Source organism: Onychomys torridus, chromosome 7, assembly GCF_903995425.1.
Source record: "Onychomys torridus chromosome 7, mOncTor1.1, whole genome shotgun sequence".
Classification (NCBI taxonomy): domain Eukaryota; kingdom Metazoa; phylum Chordata; class Mammalia; order Rodentia; family Cricetidae; genus Onychomys; species Onychomys torridus.
In genome coordinates this window covers 100084871-100102043 of record NC_050449.1, presented here as the reverse complement: position 1 = coordinate 100102043, position 17173 = coordinate 100084871, and the positions used below count along the sequence as shown (strand labels likewise).

The following is a 17173-nucleotide window of genomic DNA, read 5'->3' as shown; positions in this document are numbered from 1 at the left end:
CTGTTGAACTTGAGGTTCCTTTGGATTCAAATTAGTAATTTGGTGTATTTTTTGTAGTATAAATACATTCTATTTGGTTTATGTAATAATGTATATGTTATACTATTTCTGAATCATAAATACGTTGGTTATATATTATAGCTTAAAAGAAATAAATATTAATTTAGGTTGAATTAGTATAGATTTCAGGCCAGGCCTCAGTGGCACACACCTTTAATCCCAGCACTCGGGAGGCAGAGGCAAATGAATCTCTGAGTTTGAGGCCAGCCTGGTCTACAGAGTGACTTCTAGGACAGCCAGGGCTACACAGAGAAATCCTATCTTGAAAACAACAACAGGAAGGAAGGAAGGAAGGAAGGAAGGAAGGAAGGAAGGAAGGAAGGAAGGAGAAGAAAGAAAGGAAGGTATAGATTTCAGTATGTTAGAAATTTTGGAACTTTAAAATAGAAAAAATGTAAGCCTCTCACAAATACCAATGATTAAAGTAGCTGAAAACAAAAAAAGAGGGGGTTCCAAAGAAATGACATTCTGCTGTTTATCTTGTATGTCATTTCTGTATTAATTTTGCTAATGTGGCTTCCTCTTCCTATAGTGTCAAGGTTAAACCTCTTATCCTTCCATTGATAATACAGTCTATAATATCAGATGTATTATTACCTTTATGTCCCTTGTAGAAATCTTTTCTAACATACCTTTCTCATTGTTTTCATGTTTCTTTTTATAGCGTAGCGTAGTGTGCAGAGCCCTTCTTCATACCTGTTTGCCTTTCAAACATAACCCTCTTTTAGGATCTTGAGTTCTTTCACTGATATTTGTCTGATAGTAAGAATGTGTAGAAACTTTATTTATGTAAAACAATTCTAGAACCTGATAGTTTATATTGTGTATTTGTTTCATTATTAATAACATCTCCTTGATTGTTTCTTTAAATCCCCTATTTATTTCTACAACATTCTTTTTTTTTTTTTCTTTTTCGAGACAGGGTTTCTCTGTGTAGCTTTGTGCCTTTCCCAGAACTCACTCTGTAGCCCAGACTGGCTTTGAACTCACAGAGATTTGCTTGGCTCTGCCTCCCGAGTGCTGGGATTAAAGGCGTGCGCCACCACCGCCCGGTGCAACATTCTTTTTTTATTAAATTTTTTCATTTACTTTACACATCAACCACAGTTTCCTCTTCCTCCTCTTCTCCTCCCCCCTCTCCATCCTTTCCACCCCCTCATCCACTTCTCTGTCTCCATTCAGAAAGGGACTGGCCTCCCATGGGCATCAACAAAGCATAACACACTAAGTTGAGGTAGGACCAAGCTCTTCTTCCTCAAAGCTGGGCAAGGCAACCCAGGATGCGGGATACATTTCCAAAAGCCAACTCAAGTGCCAGGGACAGGTCCTGAACCCACTGCTGGGGAGCCCCACAAACAGACCAAGCTACACAACTGTCATACACATCTCTGCAACATTCTTAAGACTGTCTATAGAATTAACCTCTAAAATTGTCATTTGCTTTCAGTTACTCATTTTCATCAAGTTAGTCTAGCTTGAGAAAAAGTAAAGATGTCCTCATTCAGTAGTTTTATTGAGTGTGACATGTATCCTTGATTTTCTTATCTGAAATCACTATGCCTTGCTAATTAAAAAAAAAACCAGTTAAAACATTCTAATTTCAGAACTTTTATAGTTGTAGTTCAATTGATTGCTATCTGGGATTTGGTAGGTTGGTGCTGACAGGAAAAGTAGATTTATATTTTATTGTTTTTTCTCCTTTAAATAATTCTTTAGTATGAAATCTATGACATTTTCTTAAGGTTTTATTAATGTGTAACCGTGTATATTTAAAGTATACATTGTGAAATGATTATCAGAACCAAGATAATATATCTTTCACCTCATATCGTTAAGTTATTTGTGTGTGGCTGGCTAGAAAAAAAGAATATTTAAAAAAATTTTCAGCAGTGGCTTTTTGAAACACATTCCCTAGGGTGGGATACCTTGCTCAGCCTTGACACAGGGGGAGGAGCTTGGTCCTGCTTCAACTTAGTATGCCAGACTTTGTTGATTCCCCAAGGGAGGCCTTACCCTCTCTGAGGAGTGGATGGTGGGTGGAATGGAGTGAGGTGGGAGGCCTGGGGAAGTGGAGGGAGGGAGAACTGAGAAAGGTATGTAAAATGAAAAAAAAAAAAACTTTTTAAAGGTTAAATAAATAAAAATAAAAAATAACAAAATCTTTGAAAATAAAAAAATCTTTCAGCAAAGTTAAAGTTTATAAGTATATAAATAAAATTTAAAGTATTATTTCATTTAGTGTAATATTTTTCAGGTCCTGCATGTTATCACAAATGTTAGGATATTATTCTTTTTAAGGCTGAGTAAAATTCTGTTAATATGTATACACTACATTTTCTTTATTCATCTCTTGACCTCTGTGTGTGTTTGAGCTGTGTGTATACAAGTGCATGTGTGGGGCCAGAGATCAACCTCTGGTATTGCTCCTTAGGAGCTGGTAACCTTTTTTGGTGTGGTTTTTTTTGTTTGTTTGTTTGTTTGTTTGTTTTGTCTGTTTATTTATTTTGTCTTTACATCCCAACTGCAGTTTCCCCTTGCCCCTTTCCTCCCAGTTCTTTCCTCCCACTTCCTCTCTTTCCCCACTCCATCCACTCCTCCTCCTCCTTTTCTCTGTAGAAAAGTGCAGGCCCCCATGGATATCTGCCAGCCATGGTATATCATATTGCAGTGAGCCTAGACACCTCATCTCATATTAAGGCTGCATGAGGCAACCTGGTAGGAGGAAAGAGTCCCAATAGCAGGCAACAGAGTCAGAGACAGTCCCTGCCCCCGTGGTTAGGAGTCCCACAAGAATACCCAAGTTTTACACAACTGTAACATATATGCTGAGGGCCTAGGTCAGTCCTGTGCAGCCTCCCTGGTGGTCGGTCTCTATGAGCCCAGGTTAGTTGATTCTGTGGATTTCCTTGTGGTGTCCTTGATTCCATTGGCTCCTACAGTCCTTCCTCCCCCTCTTCTGCTGAGTTCTCTGAGCTCTGCTTAATGTTTGGCTGTGGATCTCTGCATCTACTTCCCATCAGTTGTGAATGAAGCCTCCCTAATGACTGTTGGGTTAGGCATCAATCTATGAGTATAACAGAATTATCATTAGGAATCATCCCAGGTATCCTATAACAGCAAGATCTAAATATTCCAGTGCAGCAGACTACCTTATTTTTTGAGACAAGGTCTCTCATTGAGACAAGGGATTCACCAATTACACAAGGCTGGTAACACAGCAAGCTCTGGGATCCACCTGTGTCTGCTTCCCCAGTGCTGGAATTGGAAGCACATGCCTCCATATCTAGCTGTTTGAGTTCTGTGAGTTTCATGCTGTGTGGCAAGCATTTTACTTACTGAGCTATCTTATTAGCCATTGACAAACTTTTTAATATTTTTTTATATCTTGCCTGTTATGAAATATGTGTCAGTAAACTGAGGAGAGTAAATATTTCTTTGAGATAGTGATTTAATTTCCTTTGGATATGTATTCAGAAGTGAAATTGTTAAGTCATCTGGTGATTCTTTTTTTGGTTTCTCGAGACAGGGTTCCTCTAGCTTTGGAGCCTGTCCTGGACTAGCTCTGTAGACCAGGCTGGCCTCAAACTCACAGAGATCCACCTGCCTCTGCCTCCCGAGTGCTGGGATTACAGGTGTGTGCCACCACCACCCGGCTCATTTTTATTTTTTGAAGAACCTCTCTATTGTTTTCCATAATTGCTATAACTATTTACATTTCTAACAGCAAGTATAGAAGGGCTCTATTTTTTTTCTATGTTTTTCTCATTACTTCTTATCTTTTGGCTGTTTGATATAGCTTCCTAAAAGGTGTGAAGTAATATCTCATTGTGGTTTTGAATGAATTTTTTGTATGATTATTGAATTTGGATATTTTAATGCATCTGTGTCTGTCTCATGTATTTTTATTAGAAATGTGTTCATATTTATTAAGTTTTTTTTGATGCTGCTATAAATATAAATTTTGTGGTATTAGGCATTAGATCTCACATACTTTATGAAAATGCTTTTATCAGGTTACATTCTCAACCACTGTAAGATATTTTCAAAATTTATTTTTACATAGCTAAATGCTAATTATAAAAATAGTACGGGTATGCTAGTTTTGTCTCCTGCAACTTTACCAAATTAACTTATTAGTTCTAACTGTAGGACTTCTTCAACTTAAGAACTAATAGTACTCTTTTCTTTCTCTTCATTTCTTTTGTCTATCTTGTAAAGCTTATTTTAAATGTTTTTTAAACTGTTGAAGATGAAACTCAGGACCACTGATGTGCTAAACAAGCACTCTCCCACCGAGTCCCACTCCTAATCCCCAAGTTTCTCATTTGTTTGTACACCTTCTCCCTTATTTCATTGACTTGCTTGTTTTCTTTTCTTATTTTATTCTAGGTCAGGGTTTTTATTAAAGTTGAAAACAAAACAGACTATTTCCTTATTGTCTAAATATATCTATAATAGAATTAACAGGCACATTTGATATTTGCCTTACTTAGGCTTACCTTGCAGGTCCTGAATGAACACAGTACTGTTAAGTTACATTCCTTGCAGAAGACCTTTTGGGACTTAATCTGTCCTAAGATCATTTGTTCAAATGGCAGCTAAACACATCCTATAGTTTTGAGCTTAATTCATTAATACCATAGCCTGCGACAACCTTGAATTGGGGTCATATAATCTCTGTGGTCCTTAAGCTTTAATATAATGGGAAGCTACTTTGTCTAGTAAGAAAATGCCCTCCATCCAGCAGGGTGTAAATCTGATGGCATGTTACTCTTATATGAATGGGCCTCCCCTTTCACTCCATCTTTGATGCTATTAACCTGATCACCCTCACAAATGCCAAGCCCTGGCAGCCAACCCTTGTTTTCTATTTTAGTTAATTTAAATTTCTTAGCATAATCATTTTGAAATATTTTTCTGAAATTCATAAATCTTCATTTATTTGGTATTGATTATTAGCATATTATTTTATTACTTCAGTTGTGTCATTTTAATTTTTTTTGTGTGTGTGCGTGTTCCTTGAAGCTTTCCATTTCTGTTTTCCCGTTTCTGTTTTGAATGTAAAGTCACCTTCCCCAGTCTTACCTGCCTGGTTTAAGGAGAAGAATATCATCACTAAGCATTGTGCTAGGGACTTTGAATCCTTTTAGATCTTTTAGCCTAGGATATGAGCTATTTTGCATTACAGAAAATGTTTTTAAAAAATTTACCTAAGTGTATTAATAGGTTTCTATTGCTGTGAAGAGACACCATGACCATGGCAACTCTTATAAGGAAAACATTTAATTGAGGTGGCGGCTCACAATTTCAGAGATTCATTCCATCATCATCATGGCGGGAAATAAGGCAGCATGCAGGCAGATGTGGTACTGGAGAAATAGCTGTGAGTCCTACATCTTGCAGTCATCAGGAAGTCAGCTACAACATGGGTGGTATCCTGAGCATAGGAAAACTCAAAGCCTGCCCCCACAGTGACATACTTCCAACAAGGCCACACCTACTCCAACAAAGCCACATTTCCTAATAATGGTCCTCTCTATGAGGTTATGGAGGTTAATTACTTTCAAACTACTACACTAAGCAAGAATTTTGTAGTGTTACAGTTTTTCTAGAAGGAAAAACCTTTAATGTTTTAAGATGATGCTAAGCCGGGTGGTGGTGGCGCACGCCTTGAATCCCAGCACTCGGGAGGCAGAGCCAGGTGGATCTCTGTGAGTTCGAGGCCAGCCTGGGCTACCAAGCGAGATCCAGGGAAGGTGCAAAGCTACACAGAGAAACCCTGTCTCAAAAAACCAAAAAAAGAAAAAAAGATGATGCTAAAAAACCAAAACAAACAAACAAAAATCTCAATGTTTTCTAGGCAACTTTTCTAAAAGCAATTGGAAGTTATGTAAAAAAAACAAATATTTACATTAATTTAGCCCAGTTACACCATTGTATGCTATTACTATATAAAGGTGTCTGAATAGTTAGCTGTGTTTCTCTTTATGTTTTCATGATTTTAAAATTTGGGTTTAGAACACTGAAAAATGTAGCAGATGGCATCTAAGATTTTATCAAAAATAATGTGGCTGTGGTGATTTTTGTTTCTAGGCAGTACGAAACCGTAGTTCCACTTGAAGATTCTATCGTGACAGAAGTTACAACAACTCTACAGGAATGGGCCAGTCTGTGGAAACAACTCTATGTGGTAAGTAGTTCATAGTCATTTCATGAGCCATAAAGTTCTGTTGTACCAAGTGAAAAGAAAGTCTGCCTTGGTGATAATTCTTCTGTTTGAAATTTTAAATTATTTCCAGTTTCTAAGTATATGTTCTGATTATCAGTTGGAATGTAACAAACTAAATTTTTTGAACCTAAACAGAGCACAGTTTTCATATTTTAGACATACAGCACCTTTGCCCTAATTTGATCATTAGAATTTAAGTTCCATAACCATGAATCTTATCTATCTTCTAAGTTGCATGTTCATATATGCTTTTATAAACAAGTGTTTACTGAATGATTAAAAACGCTTGGAAATTTCCTAATTTTTATTGTTTATCATCCTAATAGTGATTTAGGCCAAGAAATTGTATTAATGGTTTCTTGCACTAAATGAATGTATCATATGTAACACTTTGTTAGTCAGCAATTAATTAAAAATTTATTAGAAATCTATGTTAGTTACTTGTCATCTCTGTGACAAGACAACTTAAAAGAAAGAAAGGGAAATATTTTCGAAAAAGGGAGATTTAGGTCATACTTTTAGCATTTTTAGTTCATGGTCCCCTTAACTCCTTTGCATCTGGGCCTGAGCATAATAATGGATCCTGGCAGAAAGAATATAATGAAAGAAAATGGCAGATTGTAGGCAAAAAGAAATGGATTGGAAGGTGCCAAAATGAGGATATACTATTCAAAGGCACTTCTTTTCTTTTCTTTTCTTTTTTTCTTTTTTTGGTATGAAATCAATTTTTAATGCAAAAGAAAATAAGAGTAAAGCATCGAGAGCCAAAAACATAAAAAAGAAAAAATGCAAAGGCACTTTTCTGATGACTGACTTCTTCAGTTAGGCCCGTTTCTCTAACTTCATGATCCGTCAGTGGATAATCTATTAAGTGGGTCAGAGCTTGTCATGATCCTCTTAACTCTCGGTGAGTGGATCCTCTCAGTGAGAGGAACCAGGCTTTCAGTACCGTTGCCTTTAGGGATAATAAAATCCAAAATAAAGAAATAAAGAAGCCAGGTGATGGCACATGCCTTCAATCCCAGCACTCGGGAGGCAGAGGTAGGTGGATCTCTGTGAGTTCAAGACCAGCCTGTGCTACAGAGTGAGTTCCAGGAAAGGCGTTAAAGCTACACAGAGAAACCCTGTCTCGAAAAACTAACAAACAAAAGTAACAAAGAAAAAACCATAAGCCCATTTAGACACAGAGTAGAGAATGATAAGATGTCCATAGTTATACACTAGAAATAAGTAGCAGAATTTGAATTCTGAACAAAATGAGCCAAACACAACTCGTTTTTAGGTTTGAATTCTAGGAAAGGTAGAATAAACACATTTGTCTTTAGCACTGTTTTGGCTGTGCTGATTTTTATGCCTACCAACTATGTTTATAGTTTACCTTTTCTCTATATCCTTGCAAGTATTTTTGTTGTTGTTATTTGCTGAGAGTAGCATTGCAACAGAGACTCCTGGGCAGAACAAATAAATCATATACCAGAAGACTTCAGAGATAGGGTAAAGACGGGAAGGGACTTGCTAGGGTTATCAAAAGCATAACTCACAAAAAACAGCTTGACAGAGTACACAATAAAACCTAAAAAGCTTTGCTTTGTAAACCACTGTGGTAAATGGAAAAGATAAAACTATAGACTAGAAAAAACCTCAAATCACACATCTGTAAAAAGAGACGTATTTAAAATATATAAAACATTCTCTAAGCTGAAAATAATGAAATTATTCAATTGTATGATTTCCAAAAAATATAGAAAGGAGACTTCATTAAGGAGTGTATGTAGATACTCAGTAATCACATGAACACTCTCCTTGTCATTAACCATTGGACTCATGCAAAGCAAGGCTGCAGTAAAACGTATACCTACCTGAGTAAATGAAATAAAACACTGCTAATGCCAAGTCATGGCAGAGACGCGGCTCATGTTCTCCTCTGTATTGCTGATGAAAATGAAAAATGATACAGCTATTTGGAATTTTTTTTTAATTTTCTTAAAACATCAAACATGGTTTTAATAAATGACCCAGCTTTGTGTATTTACCCTAGAGAAATGAAAACTTAATTTACTTAAAAACTAATTCATGAATGTTCATAAAACCTTTTTTAAAGGACAAAACTGCTAAAACATCAAATATTTTACAGTGGGAAATAAATGCCTTGTCTAGAAATATTAATGATCAGTCAAAATTAGGTTGTTTTTGAAAGAGGAAAAAAGATAACTTTATGTTTGATTTCAAATGATTTTATAGTTTTCCATTTATTTATTTTGATTTATACAATAGAAAACTAACAGAAATTTAAAAATTAATGGTACTTTTCAGCAATCTAAATTGATCTCAAGGACATCATATTGCATAAAATTCATACAATTCATCGAGTTGAATATACTGTGATTCTGCTTATATAACATCCTCAAAGTGAGGAAATCCAGTGATTGAAGTAGGTTGATTGAGGTTGAAATGTGACTGTTAAGGTTTAAGGAAGTGCTTAATGAGCTGACTATGGTGAGAGATATTTCTGTAACCATATTGTAACAATATCCTTTTTCTGATTATGACAATGTACAGTGGCAATACAAGGTACACTTAATGGGTAAAATTATGTTTATAGAAGTCTGTATTTACTAGTGCATATGATATTTAGTGGCAAAGAAGTCCTATCACTTGAGAAGGTATTCTGTATATAGAAATAAATGGACATAATAAAATGGGTTTCATTTGTATAAGGAGGTTATTTGGATTGTATGATGCATACATATATATACATACATGAATTGAAATAGGAAAACCTCATCTCTCTGAGACATCATACCACAACTTCCCTGTTCATTAGTCTTATTTTTACATAAAGATTATCAGAGAGCTTCCATTTGTAGAAAATACCTAATTATGTTTTTCTGTCAAAACAAAATTGTCAGCCGGGCGTTGGTGGCGCACGCCTTTAATCCCAGCACTCGGGAGGCAGAGGCAGGCGGATCTCTGTGAGTTCGAGACCAGCCTGGTCTACAAAGCGAGTTCCAGGACAGCCTCCAAAGCTAGAGAAACCCTGTCTTGGAAAACAAAAAACAAAAAACAAAAAACAAAACAAAACAAACAGCTAGGTGTGAGAGCACACACCTTTAATTCCAACACTCTAGAGGCAGAGGCAGCCATTATCTCTGTGAGTGTGAGGACATCTTGGTCTACATGGTGAGCTCTAGGACAGCCAGAGCTACATAGTGAAACCTTGACTTGAAAAAAAACAAACAAACAAAAAACAAAAAACTATAAGCTCACTTGAAGCCATCCAAAAGTTATTTTTTTCCTTTTTTTCCTAAAACAATCTAGTCATTGCTGGTCATCATTATTGCTAGACAAGGCATTTATTTCCCCAAATTACTTTTATTCTTAATTTTAAAGAGTTACCATAGTCCATGCTAGGCTTTAAAACTATGCCTATTACCATTTCTATGCAAGATATGCTAAGAAACTGAAGTATTTCTGGCTATTGTTAAATCAATTAAGTGAAATTTACAGTACAAAATTTAAAAGAATTTAATAAATGTACAGTTATATCATGTTTATACATTTTATATGGATTTTTCTGACTCACAAGATTTGATCCTTGGGGTGTGTGTGTGTGTGTGTGTGTGTGTGTGTGTGTGTGTGTGTATGTATGTGTGTGTGTATGTGTGTTATTTTTTAGTTAGGGTTTTGCTATCTAGCCCAGGCTGTCCTGGAACTTACTAAGTAGCACTGCTTGGTTCTGAACTTCTGATCCTCCTGTCTTAGCCTCATAAGTGCTGGCATATCATAGTAATTCTTGTGACTCTTGTTTTAAACATGAACTGCTCATAAATACTAATATCTATAACTAACGAAGTTCAAAGTTTTTAAGGTGAGAATTTTTAAAATCTATAAATGAGCAATTAGAATGATGTTGAGTAGATCTATTCCTGCTTGACGCCTTGATTTTCCAACACTTGTGTTTTGACTGTGGAATATAGTTTCATGATTAGTTAATGACCAATCAATTCTACAGGCATAATCTCATTGTTGCAGTTCCTTCATCAGTTGTAAACATCCACGTATTCCATGAGTGTGGGGATAAGGTATTATGTGAGTCCATGGATAATAGTAAATAATACTGGAAGCATAATTACTGAAGAAGACAACTGTATATGTAGAATATGCCTATTCAGTAAAGTTGAATCTGTATTTCCTTATCATAAAAAATCGAATTTAATCTACTTTTCACTAGATTCCCAAGAGAAATAATGTCTTACCAAGGACTGAGGACTGGCTTTTGTTGTTAGATTCAACACTCATCAGAAGCATTAGCCATACCATCTTCATTAAGGAGAAATCAATATTGCTGAGGTTGTGGGTGGATTATGTTCCTGCCTCCCTGGCCACCTTGCTATGGTCTTATTGAGGAAACACTAGGCTAGCTAAGGAGAAAAAGATTATTCATACTCATGAGATGTGTTATTTTCCTTCATTATTGTAGTGAGTAGTACTTTGAATAACTTCAAGTTAATGCTACTTTACAGAGAGGACCATGCATATTCCTTTTACCCTATATTTCCTTTACTGGTCTTCATTCATCTTCTTTCCAGTCTCCTTACCACCCATCAAAACTTTTAAAACTTTTCACCGGGCAGTGGTGGCACATGCCTGTAATCCCAGCACTTGGGAGGCAGAGGCAGGTGGATCTCTGTGAGTTCGAGGCCAGCCTGGTCTACAGAGCTAGTCTAGGACAGGCTCAAAGCTACAGAGAAACCCTGTCTCGAAAAACCAAAAAACAAAACAAACAAACAAACAAAAACCAAAAAAAACTTTTAAAACTTCTCATGAATCAGTGTCCATGTTTATTTCTGAAACTCACATCAGATACAACAAATGACCCAAACATACCACTCAAACTTCTGTTCACCAGGAGGGTATTTTTCATCATTCTCTGGTAGACTGCTCCATCAGTGAACTATAATATGCTTCAACATTCCCATTTTGGAATGGTACAAATATACTTGTGTAAATCTATCTCTTTGTTTCTATGACAGGCTTCAGTATTTTTCTTTCTTAGTTAACTGGCCACAGGGAACATCCTAGGAGGCCAATAGGCCTAGATTAAAGGAGAGGAAGAAGGGAAAACAGGTTTTGGCATCGAAGAGTCTGAATCACTTGTTTCTTTAACCTCTTTATGTATGGATCTGTCCAAGCTTGGTGTCATACTATTTCCATATGATGACATGCTGATTATTTGCATGACCAATCTGTTTGACTGGACGTGTAGCTAATCTACCAGGTCACATACTTAGGACTCCTATCTAGATCTCCACAATGATTTGGACTCTTTATCATATGTGGGAAATTTATTTTTTATTTACTTTTTGGAATAAAGTCTCTTTGTGTAGTACTGGTAGTCCTCGTATTTCTCTACCTCTGCCTCCTGAGTACTAGGAATAAAGGTGTGTACCACTGTGCCCGGTCATATATTATCTCCAGAACCAATGACAACCTGTGAATAGGTCCACCAGTAAAATAGAAAGAATAACCAATTTAAAGAGGGAAAGGAGTGAAGTTGCATGGATGGTGTGGTTTGCACAACACGTTCGTCTCGAAGCCTAGAAATGGAAAGGAAGCAGAGAGGGTAAGACTAGTGGTCAGAATCAGAACAGCGCGAAAAAGAAGGTGGAGGGCAATGAAGTGATGGACAGTGAAGACAAATGGAGGAAATAAGGCAGTTCCAACTAAAGTAGAATGAAAGAATAAAAAGGGAAAGAAATGCAAACAACCTAAGATCAGCCCAGAGCTCAGGAGGCTGAGGCAGGGAGACCTCCAATACAGGATAATCCGTGTACTTTAGAAAATGGCACAAATGAAGAGACAGGAGAACAGGGCAGGACTAAATTTATTCAGTAAATTAAAATTACACATTAAATAAGGGAAGTATAGAGGTGAAGAAGATAGTTTTAGGAATATAGAGTCTCTGACCTATGCACAGGGACTAGGCTTGTTTTTGTGCGATCTCTGGTTGTGGTTTTGTGTAGTTCTTCTCTGAGGTGAGGTATATGTGCTGTTCTTCTGCCTTTGTCCAGTCCAGTGTGTGAGCAGGTTTCAAGTGCTAGTCCTGTCTCTGTATAGGCCCTCAGCTGAGTGGTTTGTAGGTGTAATATCTTTATCTATATATCCTACTCTAAATTTAGGGCCTAGGCTAGATTTCCACCTTGTAGAATACACTATATAAGTTTCTGATTCCTCTTTTTTTTTAATTTCTTAATATTTAATTTAATTGTGCATCAAAATGAAATAACAGCAAAATAAAATGTCTATTTAAAAAAAAACAACTAGGAAGATGCTCAGTGAAAAAATTCCATGACACACCAAAGTAAAAAGTGGAGTTCAGATATCTAGTACCCATGTAAATGGTTTCAGTGCAGAATTCTACCAGATCTTCAAAGAAGATCTGGCTCACAGTCAGGACAAATCTCTCTCACCCGCCAGGCCCATAGATGCTCAGAACCAACCAAGTAAACACACAGAAACTTACATTGTTTACAAACTGTATGGCTGTGGCAGGCTTCTTGTTACCTACTTTTTCTATCTTAAATTAACCCGTTTCTATTTAATCTATACTTTGCCACATGGTTTGTGGCTTACCGGTGTCTTTACATGTTGCTTGTCATGGCGGCGGCTGGCAGTTTCTCTCTATCCAGCCTTCCACTTCCCAGAATTCTCTTCCTGTCTGGCCACAAGCCAAACAACATTTTATTTATACAGAGCGATATCCATAGCATACTAATACTCTTTAAATTGTTCCACACAATAGAAGCAGAAGGAATATTACCAAATTCCTTCTATGAGGCTACAATTGCCCTGATTCCTAAACCAAACAAAGATGCAACAAAGAAAGAGAACTACAGACCGATCTCCCTCATGAACATTGATGCAAAAATACTCAATAAAATACTGGCAAACAGACTCCAAGAACACATCAAAACAATTATCCACCATGATCAAGTAGGCTTCATCCCAGGGATGGTTCAACATACGATAGTCTGTCAATGTAATACACCATATAAACAAACTCAAAGAAAAAAAAAAACACACGATCATCTCACTAGATGCAGAAAAGGCATTTGACAAAATTCAACACCCCTTCATGATAAAGGTCTTGGAGCGATCAGGAATACAGGGAACATACCTAAACATAATAAAGGCAATTTATAGCAAGCCAACAGCCAACATCAAATTAAATGGAGAGAAACTCAAAGCAATACCACTAAAATCAGGAACAAGTCAAGGCTGTCCCCTCTCCCCATACTTATTTAATATAGTACTTGAAGTTCTCACTAGAGCAATAAGACAACATAAGGAGATTAAGGGGATACAAATTGGAAAGGAAGAAGTCAAGCTTTCCCTATTTGCAGATGACATGATAGTATACATGAATGACCCCCAAAATTCAACCAAGGAACTGATACAGCTCATAAACACCTTCAGCAACATAGCAGGATATAAGATCAACTAAAAAAAATCAGTAGCCCTCATATATACAATAGACAAACAGGCTGAGAAGGAAATCAGAGATACATCACCCTTTACAATAGCCACAAATGATATAAAATACCTTGGGGTTACTCTAACTAAGCAAGTGAAGGACCTATATGACAAGAACTTTAAGTCCCTGAAAAAAGAAATTGAAGAAGATGTCAGAAAATGGAAAGATCTCCCATACTCATGGATAGGCAGGATTAACATAGTAAAAATGGTGATCTTACCAAAAGCAATCTACAGATTCAATGCAATCCCCATCAAAATACCAACACAATTCTTCTCAGACTGGAAAGAATAATACTCAACTTCATATGGAAAAACAAAAAACCCAGGATAGCCAAAAGAATCCTGTACAATAAAACAACCTCTGGAGGCATCATGATCCCTGACCTTAAGCTCTACTATAGAGTTGCAGTAATAAAACAGCTTGGTACTGGCATAAAAACCAACATGTGGACCAATGGAATCGAATTGAAGACCCTGACATTAACCTGCACACCTATGAACATATAATTTTTGACAAAGAAACCAAAACCGTACAATGGAATAAAGAAAGCATCTTCAACAAATGGTGCTGGCATAACTGGATGTCATCGTGTAGAAGGCTGCAAATAGATTCATATCTGTCAGGGTGCACAAAACTTAAGTCCAAGTGGATCAAAGACCTCAACATAAATCCAGTTACTCTGAACCTGATAGAAGAGAAAGTAGGAAGTAGTCTTGAACCCATTGGCATAGGAGATCACTTCCACACCAGTAGCACAGACACTGAGAGGATCAATCAATCAGTGGGACCTCTTGATTCTGATTCCTTTTTAAAGTAGAGATATTCTGTAGGTCAGCTCTCATTTGTTCTGTCCCATGACACCTGTTCTGAGTTTCCAGAGTTATCTCTGAAGATAAATTTTTTGTCTCTAGAGCTACCTAGTTGCTGACTCAACAGGGAAGAGTCTTTTTAAAATGGCTTCTTTTGTTGAGGATTCTCTGTTTAGCTCTGTAGCCCATTTTTGATTGGATTGTTTGGTATTTTGATGTCTGGTTTCTTGAATTTCTTATATATTTTGGAGATCAGCCCTCTGTCAAATGTGGGCTTGGTGAAGATCTTTTCCCATTCCTTAGGCTGTTGTTTTGTCTTATTTACCATGTCCTTTGCCTTACAGAAGCTTCTCAGTTTCAGGAGGTCCCACTTATTAATTGTCACTCTCAGTGTCTGTGCTACTGGTATTATATTTAGGAAGTAGTCTCCTGTGCCAATGAGTTCAAGACTTCTTCCTGCTTTCTACAAGACCCAGCTATACCACTCTTGGGCATATACCCAAGGAATGTTCAATCATAGAAGGACACATGCTCAGCTGTGTTCATATCCGCATTATTCATAGTAGCCAGAACCTGGAAATAACATAGATGCCCCTCAACCGAAGAATGGATAAAGAAAATGTGGTATGATGGAAGCAAATGGAGAGATCCATGGCTGCATCCCAGGTGGAGCTCCAGGAATCCAATTGATGAGAGAGAGGAGGGATTCTATGAGCAAGAGATATTGAGACCATGACTGGAAAAAGTACAAAGACAACTAGCCAAACTAGTGGAAACACATGAATTGTGGCAATATCTGAGAAGCCCTCATGATAGTGGACTAGGCCCTCTGGATAAGCAAGACAGTTGTTGAGCTTGAACTGTATAGGGGGCTCCCAAGCAGTGGGATCGGGACCTGTCCCTAGTGCATAAGCCGGCTTTTTTGAACCTAGTGCCTATGGTGAGACACTTTGCACAGCCTTGGTGCAGGGAGTAGGGGCTTGGACCTGTCTCAATTGAATGTGCCAGGCTCTGCTGACTCCCCATGGGAGACCTTGACTTGGAGAAGATGGGAAAGGGCGGTAGGAGGTGGCAGGAGGAGGGACCACAGGGGAATCTGTGGTTGATATGTAAAATGAATAGAAGATTATTTAAAAAAAAGAAAATGGTACATATACACAATGGAGTGTTACTCAGCAGTAAAAAAACAATGACATCATGAAATTTGCAGGCAAATGGATAGATCTAGAAAATATCATCCTGAGTGAGGTAACCCATACTCAGAAAGACAAACCTGTTATGTGCTCACTCATAAGTGAATACTAGATGTAAAGCAAAGGATAACCAAACTACAACCCACAGCGCCAGAGAAGCTAGCTAATAAGGAGAACCCTAAGAAGAATTCATGGATTGCCCTGGGTTGGGGAAATAGAGGAGATCTACATGAGTAAACTGGTGATGGGGGGCAATGGAGGGTGGGAGATGGGGGATGAGAACATGAGGGAATGGGATAGTTGAGCTGGAGCAGGGACAGAGTAGGGGGTCAGTGAGGGAAATACCATGATGGAGATGTCATACGGATGGGGAGAGGCCGGGTGCTGGGGAAGTTCCCAGGAATCCACAAGGATGACTCCAGCTTAGACTACTAGTAACAGTGGAAAGGGTACCTGAACTGATCAGTTATCAGAGCAGTGAGTACCCTAACTATCATCATAGAGCCTTCATCCAGTAACTGATGGAAGCAGATCGCAGAGATCTATAGCCAAATACCAGGCTGAGCTCCAAAAGTTCAGTCAAAGAGAGAGAAGAGGAATTCTATGAGCAAGGGGCATCAAGGTCATGATGGGGAAATGTACAGAGACAACCAAACCAAACAAGTGGGAACTTATGAACTTTAGACCAACAGCTATGGAGCCTCCATGGGACTGGACTAGGCTCTCTGCATAAGCAAGACAGTTATGTAGCTTGACCTGCTTAAGTGTCCCCCTGGCAATAGGATTAGGATCCATCCCTGGTGAATGACCTGGCTTTTTGGAGCCTACTACGTATGATGGGACACCTTGCACAGCCTTGATGTAGGGGAAGGGGCTTGGACCTACTGAATGTACTTCCCATGGGAGGCCTTGCCTTGTTGGAGGAAGGAATGGGGCGTGTGTTGAGGGGAGAAGGCAGGAGGGGTGGGAGGAGGGAGGAGAAAGAGAGGGGTTTATGATTGGTATGTGAGATGAATAAAAAACCAGAAAATAATGGCTTCTTTCCACTTCTAGTTGAATGCTGAGAGGATTTTCCCATCATTCTCCTCTCCTTCTGCCATGCCTCTGGAAGCTTTTGGGTCATCTAGAAGCTTTTGGGTCACCTCTCCCCTACTTTCCTTCTTCCCCCTTCTTTGAATTATATATCACTAATAAATTATATATATTATATGATGTTATATATCACTAAGACAGTGCAGATTTTCTGAGTCTCCAACTTTCTCACAAGCAGTGAACTTGCCTTAGCCCTGGTTGGAAAACACTTTCTGATCAGAGTCAAGGTTTCTGTAATGAGCTGGGATGCTTC

General features: G+C 37.9%; 1 protein-coding gene across 7 annotated transcripts in view; it reads left to right on the top strand.

Moving 5' to 3' along the window:
- Positions 1–17173, top strand: part of Dock3 (dedicator of cytokinesis 3) — a 391678-nt gene that overhangs the window by 159382 nt on the left and 215123 nt on the right. For all 7 annotated transcript variants that reach the window (XM_036193576.1, XM_036193574.1, XM_036193572.1 and 4 more), the window contains exon 5: positions 6154–6250. In XM_036193576.1, coding sequence (XP_036049469.1) covers positions 6154–6250 — 97 coding nt within the window. The remainder of the gene's footprint in view (positions 1–6153; positions 6251–17173) is intronic.